At 32.3% G+C, this 22,515-nt stretch overlaps 1 protein-coding gene across 8 annotated transcripts in view; it reads right to left on the bottom strand.

Moving 5' to 3' along the window:
• Positions 1-22,515, bottom strand: part of PCLO (piccolo presynaptic cytomatrix protein) — a 378,475-nt gene that overhangs the window by 77,936 nt on the left and 278,024 nt on the right. For 5 of the 8 annotated variants that reach the window (XM_088797783.1, XM_088797785.1, XM_088797786.1 and 2 more), the window contains 6 exons: positions 21,026-21,134; positions 20,410-20,477; positions 18,824-19,038; positions 12,651-12,701; positions 8,826-8,950; positions 6,324-6,350 (listed from right to left, as the gene is read on the bottom strand). In XM_088797783.1, coding sequence (XP_088653909.1) covers positions 6,324-6,350; positions 8,826-8,950; positions 12,651-12,701; positions 18,824-19,038; positions 20,410-20,477; positions 21,026-21,134 — 595 coding nt within the window. Of the gene's footprint in view, positions 1-6,323; positions 6,351-8,825; positions 8,951-12,650; positions 12,702-18,823; positions 19,039-20,409; positions 20,478-21,025; positions 21,135-22,515 lie in introns of those variants that run through there. The other 3 variants (XM_088797784.1, XM_088797789.1, XM_088797790.1) reach the window with 3 other exon arrangements.

The raw sequence follows: 22,515 nt of genomic DNA, 5'->3' as shown, positions 1-22,515 counted from the left end.
GAAACTTATGTCTCCCAAGACTTCACATTACAGTTATTGTGAACTTAATCTAATTTAAAAAATAAAGCAGCAGTCTTCTCACTTCTAATCAACGCATATGCATGCACCACAATTAGAGCAGAATTTGACAATTTTGTCATTCAGGGTACATTGCAAAAATTGGGGGGAATATATATGCAATAATGTAAAGAAACAGGAAGTATAAATTTGTACACATATTTTTTAGATAAATTTATCAGTATCTAGTGAAGTTTAAGTTTATGTATCCAAGAACCCAGAAAATTCCACTTAGACTTATTCCACCCTAGAGATATTCTCCCACCTGTGCACAAGGAATTTGTTCAAGAACATTCACTGCAACATTGTTTTTAATAGTATGTTAATAAAATAATGAATAAATACCTTATGATACAGTCATTCAATGAAACAGCAAGCAGCAGTTAAAATGATAAAATATACCTTCATATATCAAGATAGATAAATCTTGAAAAAATATTGAGGAAAAAAATTTGCAGGATAACTACAGTCAGTTATCATAATTTAAAGTTAAAATTATGTGAATTGATACTGTAAATTACGTATACATGTACAACATATATATTAATATCATCATAAGTCTTTTGGGGATTATAGCTATTAAATTCTATTTAGTGATTATCTCAGGTGGGCAGGGGTTTCAAAGGGCTTCAGGGGTACCTGTAAAATGTTTTTTATTAAAAAGATCTGAAGCCTATATAACATAATGTTAAGAGTTGGTAAATGTGGATAGCAACAACATAGATATTATTTTCCATATTTTAAGTAAGTTTGAAATATTTTATAATAAAATTTAGAAATCATTTTGCTAAGCTAGATCTCTTTATATTTTATGTTTTTGCTTGGCTTGTTACTTTGAATTCATGGCTACTCCTCTCTGCAGGTATGCTTAGAAGAAAAACACAAGGTAGTGTAAGTTTTAAAGTTTCTATTTGTTTTAGACTTTATTATTAAGATGATGAGATCATGGGAATAACATATTAAGGATAAGATTCATAATATAGTGAATAGTGGTAAAATTGTTACCTTTTTCAGATTCTGAAAAATTAAATGCATGATATTTTTAACAAGATGGATATTAATATCAAATGCAAACTCATGTACTGTCACTAAAATTCGAGGTATGTCAATATATATAAAAATAGTTTGCATTACTGAAATGTCTTCAAAAGGATTTATTAATTACCATCTTTTCTGAATCTAAAGTATAAATACTTGTTTTAATTTTTCACATGCATATTTTGGTCATATTTTTCACTAACATATTTACAAAAAATTATTGAATGCCAACTTTGTACCGGGAACTGTACTTGTCTATCAAATGTACTTAGTTGTGTTTACATAGCATTATATGTCAGGGTGCTACTAAAATGTACACATATTTTAAGAGATGTTATCTATGTATTATTTCTTGAAGTTGAATTGAATTACGGTAGCAATGTGTGGTATGATGTTCGTTCAAAAGACTAATTGCAGAAGTCAAACATGACTTGTATTCATCTTTTGTTATTGGTATATATTGAGTATTACAATTTTAATAAGTTTTTTCCTTTCTTAAAATCTTTATACATTTTTTGGTACCCTCTGTATATGATTCATGCATGAAAAACACTTTATAAAGTAAGAACACTAATATAAAAACAGCTAACATTTATTAAAAGCTTACTTCTTCCCAGGCAGAGTTCTAAATGCTTTTAATGTGTTAACTCATTTAATCCTAAGAGCAATTCTATTAGACAGGTATCACTTTACATTCTATTTTATAGATTTTTAAAAAACACCACAACCACCAACAAAAACTGTAGCACAGAGGAATTAAGGCATGTTGGCAAGATTGCATAGCTATTAACTGGTAGGACCACAATTCAAACAGGAAAACTGGTTGGTTGCTTTTAAACGTATACTATTTGAACTCAATTGATTAGGCTCATCACAAAATGTGAATAATCCATCACTTTTCTTAATTGAAGGCTTCATTAGCTGGTGTCTAGTTTGTCTTCTTAACCCTATAGTTCTTTAGTTCTAAAGTGCTTTACTTCAATATAACTATATAAATATTTCCTATTTAAATACACTTATTTCTATATATAGATTACATACAATATTTGAGCACATATACAAATATCATTCAAAAATTAGAACAATTTTAGTGTTGCTTAGGAAAATTCTGAATGGTATATCCTAAGAGAGTGTTGTGGAATTAGGGATAATTATTGTACTTATTTTTGCCCAGATACACTCATAAATAATTGAAATTGTTTGGGAGCATTTTAGATGTCAATTTTAACAGAGCATCTTAATCTTATTAATGCATTTCATTCTGCATTGCTCTCTAGACTCAGGGTATCCATTGCCTTTAGGATTAATGGAGGTAAACACATACTATTCCTGAGCCCGCCTCCACCATCTCTGGTTGACCTGTGCAAATGCCAATGAAATTCTTTGCAGACTCAAATTTCCTGAGAGGCAGAGATGGCCACACAAAGCTATTCCTTCAGTAACACTTGTTTGTTTATAATTACTATGTACTGACCATCTTGAGCATGATCCCAATGGGCTGTGTTGTCACTTTACACAATTGACAACTCCACAATTTTCACAGTCATATCAAAATCTGTAGATTTACAAGTTGAAGGTGGCCAGGTAAGCGGCGGGGGGTAGGGGGGGTGGGGGTTAAATGTGAGCATAAATTCAGTTTGAGAAAAAAGTGGAGCTCATTTTCTTTTTCCTTCCTTGTCTGGTAAACACACTAGTTTCCCTCATGGGACGATTATTAGGCTGGTGCAAATGTAATTGTGGTTTTTGCAAGTATTTCTAACCTTTTAAACCGCAATTACTTTTTTGCACCAACATGATAGAATACAGTTATTGTATTATTAGGTTGGTGCAAAAGTAATTGCGGTTTAAAGGCTAAAAATACTCACAAAAACCTAACTTACGCTTCCACCAACCTAAAGTATAATTAGGCCATATCTAACAATCAGAGAAGTTTTCTAATAAGGGAAAATAAAGAGTCAATTAATCAACATGGGATATGGTGCTTATAAAACAAATATTTAAACCTTCATTCCTGTGAAGTTTTGACTAATTTCTTTTTTCTTTCATTTTTTGGTTATTGGCCCATAATGTTATCGTAAGCAGATATACTTTTAAGGCAGGCAGAAAAAGGTACTTGAAAACAATTTTTGTACCTTAAACCAGCTGAAAAACAGTTCTCAGTGTTTCTCTTTTTAATTTCAAAAGAAATACTGAGAAAGAAGAATGGAATAAATTGAAGGTCTTCATTTCTCTTATTTCATTTGGTTTTCCTTTATTGGAAATAGATATGTATTCCTTTAATGAAAAAAAAATGTGGAAAATACATATATAATAATATATATTATATATTATTTTATAATAATATATATAATATATATTATATATAATAAAATATGTGGGAAAAATATATATAATACGCATATAATATATATATTTCCCACATATTTATATATACATTATATATATATATATATATATATATATAATTTATTTTCCCAAAGTACTCCTCTGAGGATGTGTCCTTTAATTCAGAAAGAAGCACAAAGCACATCTCATTGTGTAAGCTCTGTTTTTCTGTGCAGTAATGTGTTTATGGACTGTCACTTCATTGTCCTCTGGGCTCCCTGAGGTCAAAGACAATGGCTGTATTGTCAGCTTTCACCCCAGCACCTATCGCAGTGTCTGGAGCAGCATGTGCTAAGTAAGTGTTTATTGGATGGATCCTTAAAACACAAGTGCACTTTTTTTTCCTTTAAAATTTATTGCAATTAAATAATTTTTGGCTTTCAAATTGTAAATACACATAACATCTGTCCTTTCCATAGATCATGTAGGAAATTGTTTATGCTAACAAGGGTGTTTGGAGAAAGTTCAACCAGGAATTGAGCTAATAGGTATTATGATAATTAAAACCAGATTCAATCAAAGCAAAATCTCATTAATGGGAAAAGAAATGTAGTTTGCCCAACAGTGTAAAAAGAGAAAACCGAATGAGATCCTTCAGATATCCTCATTTCTATTTCTCAATTATGCAGGAACAAGAACTTAGTTCATGGACTCTTCCGGGTCTTTCTTTGTCTTTCTTTCACCTTATCCTGGCTGGTGTTTGGGCTTTCAGAGCTTATGAGTATCTTGATCAGAGGGTGGGAAGAGGAAATGAAAGAAGACAAGAAAACTGGACCAGTGAAGTGCTTATTATTTAACAGGATATATATTTTTTTAATTTTAAGAACGGCAAATGTATTACATTTTATTATTGAGTAAAAGAAAGTTGGTTTTCAATATAGTGTTGCTAAATAATTTGGTATAATTCAGAGCCCAAGCATTCTGTATTTCTTTTTTGGAGCGATAACTGACTGTTGGCTACATGAAGCTTATTATATATGTTACTAACAATAATAGTAACTGTCATTTATTGAGAGCTTATTGTATGCCAGACATTGTACTTATCACTTTTGGTGCATTACTTCATGTGTTTCCCAAGAAGCCTGGGGTGGAGGGGGGGTGGCTATTATAAATCCTATTTAGCACAAGAGGACATAGAGAAACCTCACAACTTCTGCTTGGCAGGGCTGATATTGAAACCCAAGTTCTTAAGGACTTCACTCATTGGCCTTCTCAGTCTAATTTACAACGTCATTATCTTGTCATTATAATTCCTTCTTACACTGGCAGTTCTCAAAGAGATGATAAAAGTGACTTCTAGATGAAAGATACAATGAGAAAGTGAACTCTAGATCTTCTAAAGTGTAATCCAACACAACCTGGACTATTTCAACCATTATTTACACTTGCAAAACATGTTCTCTTCTAAGGTAAATACAGAAAACAACTGTCATTCTGACAATTTCCACCATTTCTCTAGATAAAAGATAAGAAGGTTCTGAATAAAGTGGTTGATAATGTCTGTTCTAAAATGACACTATGTCTTTGAAGCAACTAATTTCACATGTTCGTCTGAGAGATCTGGATGGCATCCTGGGATGAGATAGCCAGTCATAACAAGCAACCTCTCACAGTATCATATTTTATTCTTTGCCATAATTATGTCGTTGCAAGGAAACAAAGTTTCTGGGCACTATAAAGTTTGTGGTGACTAATCCTATTCTTTAAAATATTTAAATATTTATGCCTTTAAAAGTCAGAGAAAGGCTTGTTTGGTTACTTCTTGTCAGGGTTAGTAAAAACATCAAATTTTAATGTCACCGACAAAAACAAATCCTGAACCATTAATATTCTGGACTGGATTAAAATTCCCATAACTTTATTGCTACAGATGGTACAAGATTGTCCTCCCCAAGTAAACAACCCATTTAGGTTATAATGCAATGAGATGTACAAAAGAATGCTTTTATCTATATACTGAGAGATAGCCTTAGCTGACAATGTAATGATGAAACATGTTATGAGCTCTATCAAACAGAAAATAGTTTCCTATTATTGACCAACAAAGGATGCTTTCATGTTGTTGTTAGTGCACTAGAGCAGGCCGATTATGGCATTCTATATAGCATAGCAATATTTTTGTGGCGCAGAACGTTTAAAGGCATTTCAATATCAAGGTCTAAGTGAGGGATAAATACCAGTCGCCTATTGTCTTTAAGGCATCCAGATCAGTTAATTTCTTTTGAAAAATGACTCTAGATTTTATTATTTGTAACAGAAGACTCAGGAAATCTTAAGGCATGATTATCACATGAGAAGCTAAGTGAATTTTAGTGTACACATTATGAATGAAAATGAGTTATATCTAATTTCAGAGTGATATTTCCTTATTTAATACTCTTCTATGTTTTAATTTTTTTTTCTTTTTATTAGTTTCAGGTGTACAAAGCAACGTAATAGTTAGACATTTAAACCCCTCATAAAGTGATAACCCACTCCACAAGCTACTACCCCTCTAACATCTTATATAGCTGTCACAATACCATTGACTATCTTCCCTATGTTGTACTCCACATCCCGTGACTATATATACCTACATATTTAGTTACAGTTTAGTATCTCTTCTATGTTTTTAATATTTTCTAGTTTTCTATGTTCTATTGCACTCATCTTCTAAAGTTATTTAGTAACATTGTGGTTGGAACAATTTGCTGTTAGACTAATTCAATAGATGCAACATGCAGAAAACTAAAAACTACAGCCCGAGTTGAACTGCAGGTGAATGTAGACAAAAAAGTAAAAAGGCATATATGAAACTCTAGACATTACAGCATAGCTTGACATTGAAAGAGCACCAACTCTACCTTGCATTCTGGACAACCATGACTTGACTGCATTGATTCCGACAGAGAGAGATAGTGAAGGATACAACAGGAAAGGAGGAAAGACAGGAAGGAAAAAGTTAGGAATAGAAATAAGACAATATGAGAATAATAACTAGAGGAGACATACCATATCATACAAATGATATAAGGGAGACAATCTTAGAACTGAAATGAAAATAATACCTCAAAAGTGTAATAAAACCCAAGGTTTGGCCACTGTAGTAATTAGGAGATATTTAATAATAAAAGGGCTAGGAACTGGAGTAGCATATTAGCCACCTTTGCACCAGATCCCACCGAGCAGGAACATTTTGTTTGAAAAGTTGCATTAGGATGGCTTTAGGTGGGACACTCACTCTTCATTCTTACCTTTCCCTTTTACTTCTTTCCCAGAATGGACTGACATATTCATGCTACCTGCCTGCCCTTTCTGGTTATTCAAGTTTGCAACAGTCTAATTGAAACATAATACTGTAATAAATAAAATATAGGCACTCTCATATAGTTCAAAAGGTGATACTCCAGGATGTTATTAGAGGAGATAGAAAATAAAAGACAGTGCTGTACTTTCACTCATTAGTAAATGTTAATTAGAGATACAACCTTGGTGGTGATTTCTTCTTATCCTATTATATAGTGATTAAATAATACTGAAGGTCTAATGACCCAAATCAAAGACAGAATGTAGTTATCAGTTTGTCATTATATCCATGTTTAAAACATACAGCCAAATTACAGTTATAATTACTACATAAAGATATAAGTTAATTAACGTAAAATAAAAACTCCCTTTTCCTGCACTGTATGGCTGGTTGGTGATCACTATAAAGTAAATCAATGGATTCAAACTAGAACAATACCAGCAATACTAGGTTTCTAAATAAAATTATTGGGTAGGATAAAATTAAAGGCTATATACTGAATTTGACATAGCATCTGGCATTTTTCAAATTATTTTCTGAGCATTATCTAATTTTATTTCCTTGACAAACTGAAAATTATGGCTCTACCTACATTGGTTCTCTCAATATCAACAAGCAAACTAAATCTCAAAGAATTGGTGATTTCCCCGTGGTGGTATAATTGGTAAATAGCAGATTCCGATGCAATGTATAACTCTAATTTGGATCCTGTTCAAACAAACTACAGGCATAAAACACGATTTTGTATAATTTCAATGCTTTGAAATTTTTTGAGGTTTGTTTTATGGCCCAGAGCATAGTTTATCGTGGTGAATGTTCCATGTGCACTTAAAAAGAATATGTATTCTGCTATTGATGGGTAGAATGTTCTATAAATATCAATTAGGTCATCAGATGAAGTAGGAAAATATTATGAGGCAACTGGGGATTAAAGCATTATTTAAGAATTTAAAAATTATTATGTTTATGTGGTATAATTATTTTTGAAATGAGCAATATACACTAAAATATTTGCAGAAAAATGTTACAATAGTTGAGACCTACTTTAAAATAATCTGTATGGAGGGAGCATATGAAGGTAAAATAAAACATGATTGGCTAGGAAGTGATAATTATTAGCTGAGTAATAGGTACATTGTGGGTCATAACACCATTCTTTCTACTTATGTACAATTGGAAATTTCCAAGTAAAAAGTACTATTTAAATGTGACTCCTCAAATTAAATGAAAAATGAACAAAAAACCAGGGTCTTCAAGTTACCAGTCCGAAAATTTAAAATTATACCTCCAATTATTTATGGTTACATTATGCTAATTTGGCTAATACATATTGTTCAGATAAGGAATAATGATCTGTTGGGTTCAAAGCACTGTTAAAACTATCTTGAGTACTGATGTATGTATTAGAACATAGCAATTTGCATCTATTATGTGAAAATTAAATATCTCCAAAGAGCACTTGCTTTATATGAAGTTTATGTATCACATGAGAGATTCAGAGATAATTTTCATTTACTTATCAAAGTCGGCATTTTAAATATTACTTTTTAAAAAAATTTTATAGTTTTTAAGCATTGATTTGAAATATGCTTATAAAGAAGGATAAATCAACAAGTCACTTAATGAACATTTAATATATTGGATAATACACATGCCCTATAAAAAGTAAAATAAAAACTTATGAGCCTTTAAACATTGGTTTTGCAAATAAATTTGGGAATGGAAGCTAATTCTTTAACTCCCCCCAAAATAATTTCTTAAATGATTTCACAGTCAATCTGACTGGTCATGGCAAGAGTGGTTTTCAGAATTGAAATACTGATGTGCTCTCATATAGACAAGTTTTATTATAATCAATGGCTCTCTTACAACCTTTTAAGGCTTAATTACAAATTTTAATTCCACCTTGTCTAATAGCTAGAAATAAATAAATATGAAACGTGGGTAAAACTAGAGAAAGTATGTTAAGCTCTGAAATGAGAGACTAGAAGACACTATCACTATTTTTATTAATAAATCAGGAGATGCAGCACTTAGAAGACATTGTTTCTTTACTTACCCCCGCCCAGGAAGAAGATACACTTTAACAAAGGGGTCAGAATAACCATTGTTGTCTCGAGGGACTAGGTTTCTTGCTTGGAGAATATGTATTATGAGATTTCCAAGATCGTAGTTGATTTGAAGCTTAAAGGGGAGAGCAACAGATTTGGTAAATATTATTTTCTGTTTCTTTTAAAAACACATACAATACATTACCATTCAATATTTTACCAGTATGTATGTATGTGTGTGTGAGTGCGTGAGTGCGTGTGTGTGTGTGTGTGTGTGTGTGTGTGTGTGTGTAGCTTTAGTTCTCATAAGAAGCAGCAAACCTCATTTCCATTCTATTTGATACTGCACAGACCAGTTAATGTCTAATTTAATTGGGAGGTCCTAGGCACATGTTAATTACTACTAAAAATGCTATTCATTCTTCCCTCGGTGAAAGTCCTGGCCTGTCTAAATTTCATTTAGAAGGAAAATCATACAGTGAATGCCAGTTGCATTTTTAAACTAAATATTTACTCTTAGGAAAATTGTAAATGTTGTTTAACATTCATGAATACAATGATCAGGATTTTAAAAATAAATTAACTAGTTGATAAATTTATTTTAAAATGTCTTTTGCATTTCACCAAATAATTAGCAGTGGGTGAAATCATTATTTAAAGATAAATCTATCAGTAATAAAATGCAAGAATATTTAAGAATGTGTAAAATTTATCTCTTCCTATATGACATTATCTGATGTTAAGCCTATAGCTTTTCTTTCTGTTCTGCCTGCTTTTTTTCTAACACAGTGAAAGATTAACATAATGAAACCTTGTTTTCTAATTTTAGAAGCTGAAGAGGAAAGAAGGGGCATTGCTTCATGATGCTTAATGGCTGCTGCAAAATTGTCACTGAATAGTAAAAGTTTCGTATTTCTAATACATATTTGAGGAGGCTGCATAATTCAAAATAATTTAATTAATTTTTCTCCTTCAAAACTGAGTGTTTTGCATTAGAATAAGACTTCTATTTGATGCTCATTTTGTTTATCAAATAACAAGAAGGAAGGAATCTGTATTTCAAAGGGGAAATCCATAAATAAAAATACTAACATATTTTTATAATCATACAAAACAGATTATGGCATGGTTATGTTGAAAATGGACTAATTTAGATGAGTCAAACTTTATTTAAAATTTCATAATTAAAATAATTCTTAATTTTAGCATAATTTTGATCTGGTTGTGTTTTGTGGCAGAAAAGAAATCTTCAAGGCCTTTCTCAATATAGAAAAGCCCAGTCTGATCACCATAAAACATAAAACAAAATGCCGTGAAGAGACGAAATGGGAAGTTTAGAACTGCAGAAACTGTGTGCTATAATGGGATATTGAAATACACAATTTTTCTGAAATTAATTTCACTGAGATTTAGAATAGCTTAAAAATTTTAAAGGATAAATCCTCCCCCATTTTCTCCTTCCTCTGCCAGCCTTGAAGTCCACTTTTAATTGACAAGGCACCAAAATCATTTCTTATTGAGATGAAAACTTGCAGGCTTCCCTAAGGTAGTGCTTTTCAAAATTTACTCTGTAGGACCTTGGAGAACACGTAGAGTGGCTCAGAGGTGACTTCCAAGGAAGAATGAGATAGCCCCAGTAATTCTCAACCAGAGCTACTCCAGTGTTGGCAGCTTCATTGTTTGGGTGTCTACATAAGGATTTATTTGGAATAAGGATTTGTTAAAAGAAAAAAAAAAAAGGAAATCGCTGTCATAAGAAAATACCCCCGCCAAAAGATAAGACACCCCAAGAGTTAAGAAGGAATATTGTTAGTGTAAATTTCTGCTACACAATTAAATATTACTACTCAAGAGAAAAGAAAATAAGAACAAATAAGAACAACAAGCCAAAAAGAAACACAGAAAATATTGGTCCATGGGCAAGAAATGTAAACAAAACATGAGAGTGAGAGAGATAAATTATGAATCAGAAAAGCTAGCATTTTCTTTGCTGCTTGTGAAATGAAAAAAGAACAGGGTCTGGTTTCTAGAAGTGGGAGATAGCAGTGAGTCAGCAAGAGTACCTAGGTGATCAGGCTCCATCCTTCTGGGTCCTTCTTAGTAAGGAGCCTACCTTCTGCACTTTTTCTTTATTTTTCACTCTCACACTCCATTTTGGGTTTAATTAGTGTGCACCTAAATAATCATGTAATAGGTTTCTCTGTGTGTCCTCTCCATTATAATATTTCCTGTAGGCCACTGCTGTATGACGTTTTGTTACATATTTCTTTCAATTAGTCTCTTCCTTACTCCAAAATATTTACTGATCACCCTATTATGTAGTGGCTAACTCCTCCTTGGCTTATATTCAATGTTCTTTTAAATTTAGTTTAAACTTATCTCTACAGGAGTATTTCACTGCAACAAAGCTGATCTCTTCATTTCATTACTCTCTGGCAGCAGAACATTTCTTTGTACCGTTTCTTTTTCCAGGAACACATACCCCTTTCTGTATGCTTATCCTCAAATTAGTTCAAATCTCTGTTATTCTTTGTGAAGTCTTTCACGAAAATTTTCTCTAGAATGCATTAGAGAGAGATGCAGCTAAGACTCACTGTTCTCTTTCTCTTGTCTGAAACTTACTATCTTGAAATAATTATTATTTATATTGTGTTAATTCTTTCTATGCAACATTTGTTACCTACCCCAAATTACTTTTTGATAGCATCAAAAGCACCGTTTTTCTAATTTTTTTTTTTTTACTATAACCCACAGTAACAAATACATGTTACAATATAACACACAAACACAGAAACACTGGTACATAGGGCTAAACAAGAGTGTACTACAAGGGCTGGCCCGCTGGCCCTGTGGCTCAGGCAGTTAGAGCTCCATGCTCCTAACTCCGAAGGATGCCGGTTTGATTCCCACATGGGCCAGTGGGCTCTCAACCACAAGGTTGCCAGTTCAATTCCTCGAGTCCCACAAGGGATGGTGGGCTCTGCCCCCTGCAACTAAGATTGAACACGGCACCTTGAGCTGAGCTGCTGCTGAGCTCCCGGATTGCTCAGGTGGTTGGAGCAAGTCCTCTTAACCACAAGGTTGCTGGTTCGACTCCCGCAAGGGATGGTGGGCTGCGCCCCCTGCAACGAGCAACAGCAACTGGACCTGGAGCTGAGCTGCGCCCTCCACAACTAAGACTGAAAGAACAACTTGAAGCTGAACGGCACCCTTCACAACTAAGATTGAAAGGAGTTACTTGACTTGGAAAAAAATCCTGGAAGTACACACTGTTCCCCAATAAAGTCCTGTTCCCCTTCCCCAATAAAAATCTTAAAAAAAAAAAAAGATTGTACTACAAAATTTCCTAAACTGATTTTATAAATTACAAACTAGTTGTGACCTCCAGTATGAAAAACACAGCTCTATAAGAATTGTTCAGCAATTGTTTAACAGTTGTTTACCACAAGAAGAAATGAGGATAGCATTAGATTCATAAAACTGTTCAAGAGGAACCTTCAGATTTCCAGGAGAATCTGTCATGTTTGAAACACATTTAACAAATATAAAGTAACTGAGGCATAAAACATATTGATACTAATAAGCTATCACTCAGATTTCAAAGTATAGAATTCCATGAATATAATTATGTTTCACAAAACATAGGTTTGTATTAAAGTACTATTTTATGAAATTGAAATATTCCTTGACAGGTCTGTGTATGTTATAAAACAGGAAAGGTTTTAACAGTGTTTACTAGTTCAGTAAATCAAGGGAGGAAAACAAACAAACAAACAAAAACTCCAAAATGGAATAATGATGATATAAAAAAACCCACAAAAAATCTTTCATACCTGAATTTCCCCTGTAATTGGATGAGAGACCACCTTTGTTGCATCAGTAGGCTGTAATATTGAAAACATACATTATATTAATGGATAAACCCTTCATTGAATTTACCATTTCAACTTCCTTCTGAAATTAATTTCTAATTGGTCAGAGCACACTGCCTGGAAAATATATTTCATCCATTTGGCTGCTTCAGATTATTCTGTCTGCTTGTACCTTTCAATACATATTTAATTTTACAGATACATAAATCTACCTTTCATTTTGTTAAGCCTGTTTTGAAGCTATTATTTCCTACCTGCAGTAATGTATTTTCAATTACTGAAGAAAATAAACACTTTTGATTTAAAGTACTCAAATTTAAGTATTTACAGGATTTAAAGACCTATAGTGGAATGAAAAATATAATTATTTTTATACAACTATTGCCTGGGAGCAGAAGTTATCGGAAGTTATGAAAGTCCATCTTTGTACATACGTACTTTTTTTTGGGTGCTCAGCCCCTCCCTGCTCTCTTCTAGAGTGAATTATTCAGGCAATCACTTCCTAATATTTCACTCTTAATTAAAATTCCATCCTATTCTAAATAAGTTCTTATTGCCTTAATAATTCCCTTATGGTAGTACAGCCTTAAAAACATTTAGGAATGTGATTTGGTAGACTGATTCATACTGCTAAAGAAATGACTGATTGCTACCTTATTACATTTCGATGGAATATTTGTCCAAAAGGAGAGATGATGTCCCTGACCCCAGATCTATAACAGACAATGTGGAATCAATATAGGGAGATATTTACTCAAATGGAGGTCAGCTTGCCGCACTACAAATGTACATATATTGATCTTGTTTTAATAATTAACCAGAAAAGGAAAGATCCATGATACTTAGGTGGATATACTTGTTCTGCTACCTTTTCCTTTAGATTTTTATCCTAGAAATGAGAGTGATTAAAAGAAGACAGCTATATTCCAGGTCTTATTCTGTCAAATAACTAAGACAAAAAACAATGCAATCATTGGCAAAGTTATGTGGTGGGAGTTAAATTTTCTAAGCCATATATCCTTTATTCGTTCAGCTCATTTATAAGAATGGCCATGTATTAACAGTGAAGCTATTCTCTGGCTGCAAAGGATAAACTGTTAGTTATTGAAAAATTAGATTTACTGAATAATTTTAATACTTAAATTTCAAGGAAAGCAAACTGAGTCTAGAAAAAGGACTACACAAGTTCCTGAATCTATTTATATCTCAATTAAAGATGGGGATTTTTCTAAATCTACAGATACCCTCTTATTTCAATGAGGAAAGTTAGGGAATAACTGAGGTTAAAAAGTAAAAAATAAGACAAAAAAAGTAAAGAATGATTATTTGTAATTTATGTTGTTTTGATTTTTTTAACAGTTGTTGCTTATTTGACATATGATGACACAAACATAATTAGATTTAATGCAGAGAATAAACTTATGGACCATTTTTATTTGTCTCAGGGTGTGATAGGGAACTCAAAGAGACATAAAGGGATATTTTAAACTATGAAAGGAAAAACAGCATTATCTGTTGGACACCAGGCAAAGTACAGGCAATTACATTAGAGCCGACCCTTTTTTTTCAGCGATGTCATATCTTTGTGAGGTGGGTTTTTGATGATTGTGGTGATAAAAAATGTACTGCAAGAAAAATTAGTGAGATTGGTGTGGAACAGGAAATGAGAGTGTTAGTGTCCAATCTGATTCCACAGTTTGAATACTTTTAATATTCAAAGTATTCTAAGGCCTAGCAGGTGCACATATCCCACTGATATGTAATTTTAGTTATTAACAGTGAAACAGATACATTATTTTTATTTCATTTTAGATGTATTATATTTTTTAATAATTACTAAGAAGTTAGGGCATAAATACTGATTGGACCTAATTACTTAATAAATGAAACTAGATATTTTTGGGCACACAGGAACCATGAAAAACAAACAAAAAAAGGAACATTAAGGGTGCTATCACCAGCAAAGTTTGGGTAACCAAAAACTTATTTCAAAAGAACATTTAAAATTAATAAGCACTTTATATCATAACTTGGAAGAAATTGTTCAAACTTGAAAGGTAAAATAAAAAATGTCCTGTTAGAATTTCAAAGACAAAACAGCTTGAGGCAGTAAAATAAATATTTTGAAGACAAAAATTTATATTAAATTATTTAAGCAAAATAATAATTCAGAATAATCTTATATACTTGACATAATTTTTAAATGTATTTACTAATTTAGATTCATATTTTACCTACACTTATTCAGAAGCAATCATTTAAATTGGTATATGATTAATAGATTAATAACTACTTATGAATAATCATTTAAAATGCTTAATAGATGGTGTTCTAAATATCTAAATGTATTATTATGCTAAATGTAATTTTTAAAATACATTGCATTACATTAATATTTAGTCTCATACCTAATGAAAACACAATAAAGTTAAAACTATAGTTATCTAAATTACCTAAAGAATATATAGTATTTGGACATGGTATATCACCTGACTTAGGGATATGTAAGCTTCAGACCATCACTCAATGTTTCTATAATCTCTCAACATAAATTTTTTTAACATTGTAGAATTTAGAGAATTAAAGTTTTGTCTTTTATACGTACTACATGTTGATGGGTCAAAAAATATCATTGAATTTATTTAATCATTAGCAAAAATGTTTTGAGAAACTCTGTACCAGCTAAATGTTGAAGATAAACACCCAAGAAAGATTAATAGGTAATCGTTCCTTTCTTCAAGTGTTATATATAGTAACTATACATTTCAATTAAGAATGTACATATAATATACATACATATCACAAAAATAATCAGATTTGATTACTGCCGTTACTACTAATAAGAGTTAAGTAATCTCTATACCATCATTGTCCATAGAACACAATGTGAGACAGACAGATTTCCAATAGTCTAGTAGTCACATTAAAAATGTATAAATAAGCTGGTAAAATTAATTTGTAATAATATATTTTATTTAACCCCATTTATTAAAAATATCATTTCACCATGAGATCAATATAAAATTTTAATGAAATACTAAACATAGTTTTTTTCATACTATGTCATCAAAATTTGGCATGTAATTCACACATACCACATATCTCAATGAGGACCAGCCACATTTCAAGTGCTCAATTGTCACATGTGGCTAACAGCTACCATTACGGACAGTATAACTCTATAACTTTTTATTTTAGCAAAAATACTGTAAAAACTACATAGGCCACTTTCTTGGCATAGACAATAATTACACTTATCACAAAATCTGTCAATGTAATTTCCTTGATGTTTGTCCTCCAATACCTGTTTTCACCTTCTAATCATTGCCTCCAAAGTTAACTTACTACAAAAAAAATCACATTTTGTACCCTCATATTATTACTGATGTTTTAATTCACAGTATTTATTTATTTTGTTACTATTCTGTGCAAGCCTCTCTACTATGTGCTTAGAGGGCTATAGAGAAAATGAAAAATGGTTATCGGTTCTTAGGAACTTGCAGCCCAATTGGGGGGATAAAATAAGCAAACAAGTAACTACAATTAAGATACAAATTGTCTTAAGAGATGCATAAAAAACGTGAACTTTGGAGGGAGTGAAGAAGGAAAAAGGATAACTTCTGACTTTAGGGAAATATGAGAATATGGAAAGACTTCCTAGAAGAAGCCTTCCTATTATTCTTATTTCAGTTTTGCTTAAAACTTGTCACCGGCTCTTCATTTCCTGTATACAGTGGTGTAAAGCAAGACATGGCATAACATGTCCTCCAACTTACAACTATCTGTTTATTCCTTTATTTCCTTATCTGTATATCTTTTGTACACCTATGTTTTAGGCATGCAATTTTCTGTTTATGAGAATTTTTTCATGTTATACTCATTACTTGGAATGTTGGCCCTTTTTTTCCTCTTTGCCAAATTGGTTCATTAGCTAAACACCAGCTTTCCTAACCCCATTTTCCTAAGTTCCTTCTCTATACTTCTTCATGACTTCCAACGTTAAACCTTCATTGAATTTGTTCACATATCATTCTTCATCTGTAATTAGATCAGCACTTCTGAAACTTCAAGGCGATTTACACACACTTGGAGAACTTAGTAAAAGCCAAGTTGCTTGGTGCCACCCCTGGAGTTTCTGATTCAGAAGGCTCAGGGTGTGATCAAGTACTCGCATTTTTAGTAAGTTCCTAGATGATGCTGATGCTGGTGGACTGGGAGCATACTTCAAGAACCATTGGTTTACATAGTATGAAGGGAAGGGATTTTCTCCATCTTTGTATCGTGTATCTTGTGTACCAAGTACGACCCCTAACACTGAGGTGGTATCCAAAAATGTCTGTGGAAAGCAAGAATGAGTTGGAAACCCTAATAAATAGAGTACTTATTATCAAGGCTATTGTAAAGCTATGACAACATCATGCTTACTATTAAAGTCTCCCAAGGAAAACCACTGACAAGGCCCTTATAGAATGAGCAAGATGGGTCCTAGGCAGAGATGGGGCCAATGTTACAGGTAGCAGGGATACCTTTTAAATATGACAGTGATCCAATCAGATCACTGTGTCACAGATCAGATAGTTTGAGGGTAGTTTAAGAAGAAGGAAGAGAGACTGGAATTAGCAGTAGTAAGTGCAATCATGTTGGTAAAAAAAAAATATATAATGGTTTGCTAAAGGGAATTGGTAAGTTCAGAGAAGACAGAAAATTGCTAGAGACTTATCAGAAAATTAGAATTCAGAGGATTAGAATTCAGTGACTGATTAGACAATGTGAATAAAGAGTAAAAAGAGGCAACAGTGCTGTTAGATTTTTCTTAATTTTTTGAGAAGATAGTGATATCAACTGGTGAAATAAAAAATATCAGGATGACAGACTTGTAGAACTATAATATGCTTGCTTTGGAAACTTTGCTAGCAGATTTTGTCACGTGTTGAGGTCTATTATGTGGTGATATCGAGAAATAAATTATCTTCTCCGTGGAAATATTGAGAAAAGAAATATCAGTTTGAAACTCAGGAAACAGGGAGTCTCCATGACGTAATTCTTCAAAATTAATACATAATTGTATGTTATAAAATATAGTTGTGTTACAATTTATTTGGAAATTGAATCTAAGTATCCTTGAATTGTTCTTCATGAAGCCTTGCTATATTTAGTTTTGAATAAGTCATTTTATGATGCAGTGATTAAAATCATCCCACCTTTGTTGCTGGCTTCTGAATAAAAGAGATTTTTGGTGAGCTGCTGTGTTTTTTTTTATACTTAGTAAAACAAACTGTGTTCTGAGGTCCAGTCAATTTATCCGAGAATAGCCTGTCTCTCCCATATATCTCACCACATAAAGAAAAGTCTTTTCACATATTTAAACAAAATAATGTTTTCTTAATGTATTTATTATGTAGAAAGTTTCTCTATTAACAATAAAATCTATAAGGAAACAATTGCAAACTGTCTACATTTTCATCTGCTTTTATGAAGTGAAATAATTATTTCTATGTTTTCTTTTACTGCTCCAGTAACTTTGAAATAATAGTATTCGAAGCATTCATTTCAAATAAAGATTTGCATCAAGAGAACATTTATTAGTATGGAATTAGGGTTAAAAATTCAAAATACCAATACTGGTTTTTCCTGTTTATTATCCTTAATTCTCTTTATTTCTGTGTCTTTTTTACCTTTAAGATACAAAATCTACACGTGATCTTAGCCAAAAGACTGAGAAGCGATAAGATACAAAATCTAACGTAATATATATCTTGTTTCCAAAAAGATGAAAAGCTAATATTTAATACAACAAAAAGCCTCAAATTTATGCAACAAAATTGAAGAAAAATAAACACCAGGAATAGGAAACATCAGACACATTTTTCAAGGTCCTCATAATAACTACTAAAATAATTAGAAATACGTCATCTTGAATAAGTTATATACTCAGAAATGGAAAAATGTGTGTGTGTGTGTGTGTGTGTGTGTGTGTGTGTGTGTGTGTGTTTTGTGTGTGTGGCTTTAACAGATCATTAGGACATGAGAAATCTCAAGGATACTTTAGAAAATGGTATTGTATTTCCCATCTCCTAGTCTAAACAAGAAGCTCGAAAACAAATAACTCAGAGGTCACATCAAACCTTTCTCACCTTGCTGCTGCTGTGTTTCTTTTTGCTCACCAAGGGTGACCCTGGTTGCCCGGGGCTGGGAACAGAACTGGATCCTGCTGATGTAGGACCGGAATGAACGTGAGACCCTTTTTCAACGACAGATGACAGGACCAGTGGTGACTGCTGTAGCGAAACCTTCTGGAGCTCTGCTGCTAACTGCTTAGGATCAACCCCTGGGGACTTCGCTGTATCCACTACAACAAAATGAAATGGCTTTACACATTTCTCAATCTCACAGGTACTTAATACCATGAAACTGATTTGAGTCCTAGGTGACACAGTCAAAATATTACTTATAAAAGAGGCTACATTAAAATAGATAAATAAACATAATTGTCCCTTTGGGTATCTATTTCTAAAGAAGTCTAGAAACCTCGGAAGAAAGTGAAAGAATGCTGAGTGACAGAGGGAAATTGAGGTTCCTATTACATCTTCAGAAAAATGTTTTTTAGTGTTTTATATAGAGCATTGTATAAAGATAAAACATTCTATTTTATTCACTGGAATTTAATTTGCATGATTCGTTATTTTTCCTTGTCTAAATCTCACATACACCTTTTGCTAAGGGGGGAATTTCACAGAGTATATTTACCTTTACAGATGTATGAAGGTTTCTATAGGCCTTAGTCTGTTCTGTTTAGTGTAGTAACTGAGATTCTTAGAATGCTGGGTGTAGCATAGGAAGTATTCAATACATATTTGTTAAACAAAGCACTAAATCATATTTTTTAATCTCACAATCGATCTAAATTTATTGACTATATTTGTTATCTAAGAAAGTTAAATCTCTTCATTATGTACTTATGAAATTACATGTTGATTTTCATTTATTATAAAAAGGCAATCAAAGGTTCAGGAGTAAGTGTTCCAAAACCCAGTTATGGTAAAAAGAATCAAGTGTTATCTAAAAATCATATAAGGCCCCAAATTAATGGCTCCATGGGTTACTTTGATGGGATAAATTTACTTTTAAAGAATTAAAAATGTGAAATCACACAGCAAGAATTTCATATGAATTTCTTTAATGGGCCTAACATGTAAATATGCGTGTCCATAGAATGCTAAAAAAGTAGCTACAATGCTTCTGATTTTGTTTACGATTACTTAAATATATCAATGTCAGTCTATAACTTTATTTTTGTCTATATCTACGTTTAGTCATATGTCTATGTCTTCGTCTACAGCTACATCTGTCTCTATAACTACAGACAGTTCCCAACTTAAGACAGTTCAACTTATAATTTTTCAACTTTACGATGGTGGGAATGTGGTATGCATAATAAATTACATGAGATATTCAACACTTTATTATCAAATAGGCTTTGTGCTAGATGATTTTGCCCAACTGTAGGCTAATGTAAATGTTCTGAGCACATTTAAGGTAAGCTAGGCTAAGCTATTTTGTTTGGTAGCATAGGTGTATTAAATGCATTTTTGACTTATGAGATTTTTAACTTGCGATATAGGTTAATATCAAGATGTAACCTCCTTATAAGTAGAGGAGTATCCGTACTTGTATATTTAGATTTTTTACCCACAGTTGAAAGCAGAATGCTGTCACCTACCAGCTTTTGGTGGTTCATGAAGTTCCAGGTGCTGGGGATTTTCAGAATCCGATAGCATATTGAGGTCCCTAAAAATTAAAACAAACAAAAAAATTAAGAAAAACATTGAGAGAGCCTGAGACAAAAGGCCCTTTTCCCCAACTACCCTGAATATTTTTTTTTCAGTAGGTAAATGAGAAGTGGTTAATGATATAAAGCAATTTCAAAGCATGCTAACCCTTCTAACCAAATATATATTTGCAATGCTGTTAAAAGTCAGCTGATAAAAATGATTATTTAAGGTGAAATCTTTATGGATTAAATGTAAGTTTATTTTGAAATACTATACACATCCATGAAATCTAAATGGGCTTAGGCTTTCTTTTAAATGAAGCATGTTTCAATAAAAGCATGAAAGGGGAGTGGCATTGATATTAATCAGAAACAAAATTAGCTGAATTCTTTCTATGCGTTAGACTTTGATTCTGAACACAAGAAATCTATAAAACTTGTATTCAGTTTATTTTTTAATTACAAAAAATCTTGCTGACTGGCAAAGGTTCCACCTTAACAATTTTAAATTAAAAGAGCCATGAATAGCCAAAAAATGGAAACAAAAAGATGGGGAAAAACTCACAGTCTTACACATATTTCTGCTTCCCCACTTTGTTGATTAATGATACTCTGCACTTCTTCGTATGTTTTAGAAGTTAAAGGAATTCCATTCCATTCCAATACTTGCATCCCTAAAAATACAAATTCAAGTATAAAATTAAAAAACAAAATGTGTGCTATTTCTAGAGTAGGTTCATAGGGCATAGAAGACATTGCTCTGCATTTAAAACCAACTCAGCACACCATTTCAGAGGATATAAGTTCAAAGTTTTCTGGACCATTAATACCAAAACCTACCTGAACACATACCATGTATCTAATACCACACACAAAATGTTGCTTTTGAAAAATCTATTAGATATCAAGCACATGCATTTTGTTCACACTGCTATAAAGAAAACATTATTGAATAGATATTGTTTAGATCAATTTTGTGTAGTATAAAAGATCATCACAACCACCAATATAAATTTTCCACGGAGAACAAGTCACTAGAAGAGTGTAAACTTCCACATTCTATGGTGGAATGGGAGTGGTAGGAAAAAACAAACAAACAAACAAAAAAACACATCATTAGGATTTTGTTGTGAAGCTCCCCTTAAGAAACTGTTATAGTTTCAACTTTGCTCAAATAAAATAGATTTCCACATTGTGTCTTTTCTTCACTGCATGCAAGACATTCCTGAGTAGAAGAAGTAGGAATGTTATAGAGGGGGCAGCTTCATGGGTGTGTGTGTGGCCTGTGCAGTAGTATAAGGCCTGTGCTCAGAAGGGTCCCATGCTTGGTTTAATGCTTTCCTGTTACTACCTTGAAATTCTTAATAATCTTTGTACAAAGAGCCCTACATTTTCATTTTGCACTGGGTCCTGTAAATTATGTTGCTGTACTTGTTACAGAGCATTTAATGTTTGCCTCTCTACTTAGAAAGATAATTTTTATATAAAAAGTGGTAAAATAATTAATATTTCAATATTTTACTTTTAGTTTCTTTGGTCTGTTTTATATAAACTGTCAAAATAATTTAGAGACAAATATTTGGCACAGATCAGATGGTACTAATATGTGGCTACGTTTGCTGGGTATAAATTAGATGAAACCACTTTGAGTGCCCAAATATTTTTGAATACTACCGGCTTTACCTGAGAAAAATATATGTATGCCATATTAGGCTATAATTAAATAAAATACTTGCACAATTAGGTTTTCAATGAATTTCACAGACGCTTACATGAACTTCCCTATTGCTCAAAATTGGTTTCAATGTGAAATTCTTAACATGACATGATTGAGTTTTCAAAAGTTTTAATGATTTCAATATACATCAAAAAGAATATTACCAGTTTCAAACAAGTAAGGGAAATGCTTTTACTATAGTGAAATGGCAAAAGAAGTTCATAAAAATGCCCACAATAACACAAACAAGAATGACTTTTCTATAACTTACTCCAAGAAAACTTTATCTTCAGATGGGCCTTAGGCTTGTTTCAACAATCCCAGACTGTTGTACACAT

The sequence above is a fragment of the Rhinolophus sinicus genome, chromosome 4, assembly GCF_057876585.1.
Source record: "Rhinolophus sinicus isolate RSI-liver-muscle chromosome 4, RSI-T2T, whole genome shotgun sequence".
NCBI lineage: Eukaryota > Metazoa > Chordata > Mammalia > Chiroptera > Rhinolophidae > Rhinolophus > Rhinolophus sinicus.
Note: the sequence above shows the minus strand (reverse complement) of the source record. Positions and strands in the feature narration are given on the sequence as shown.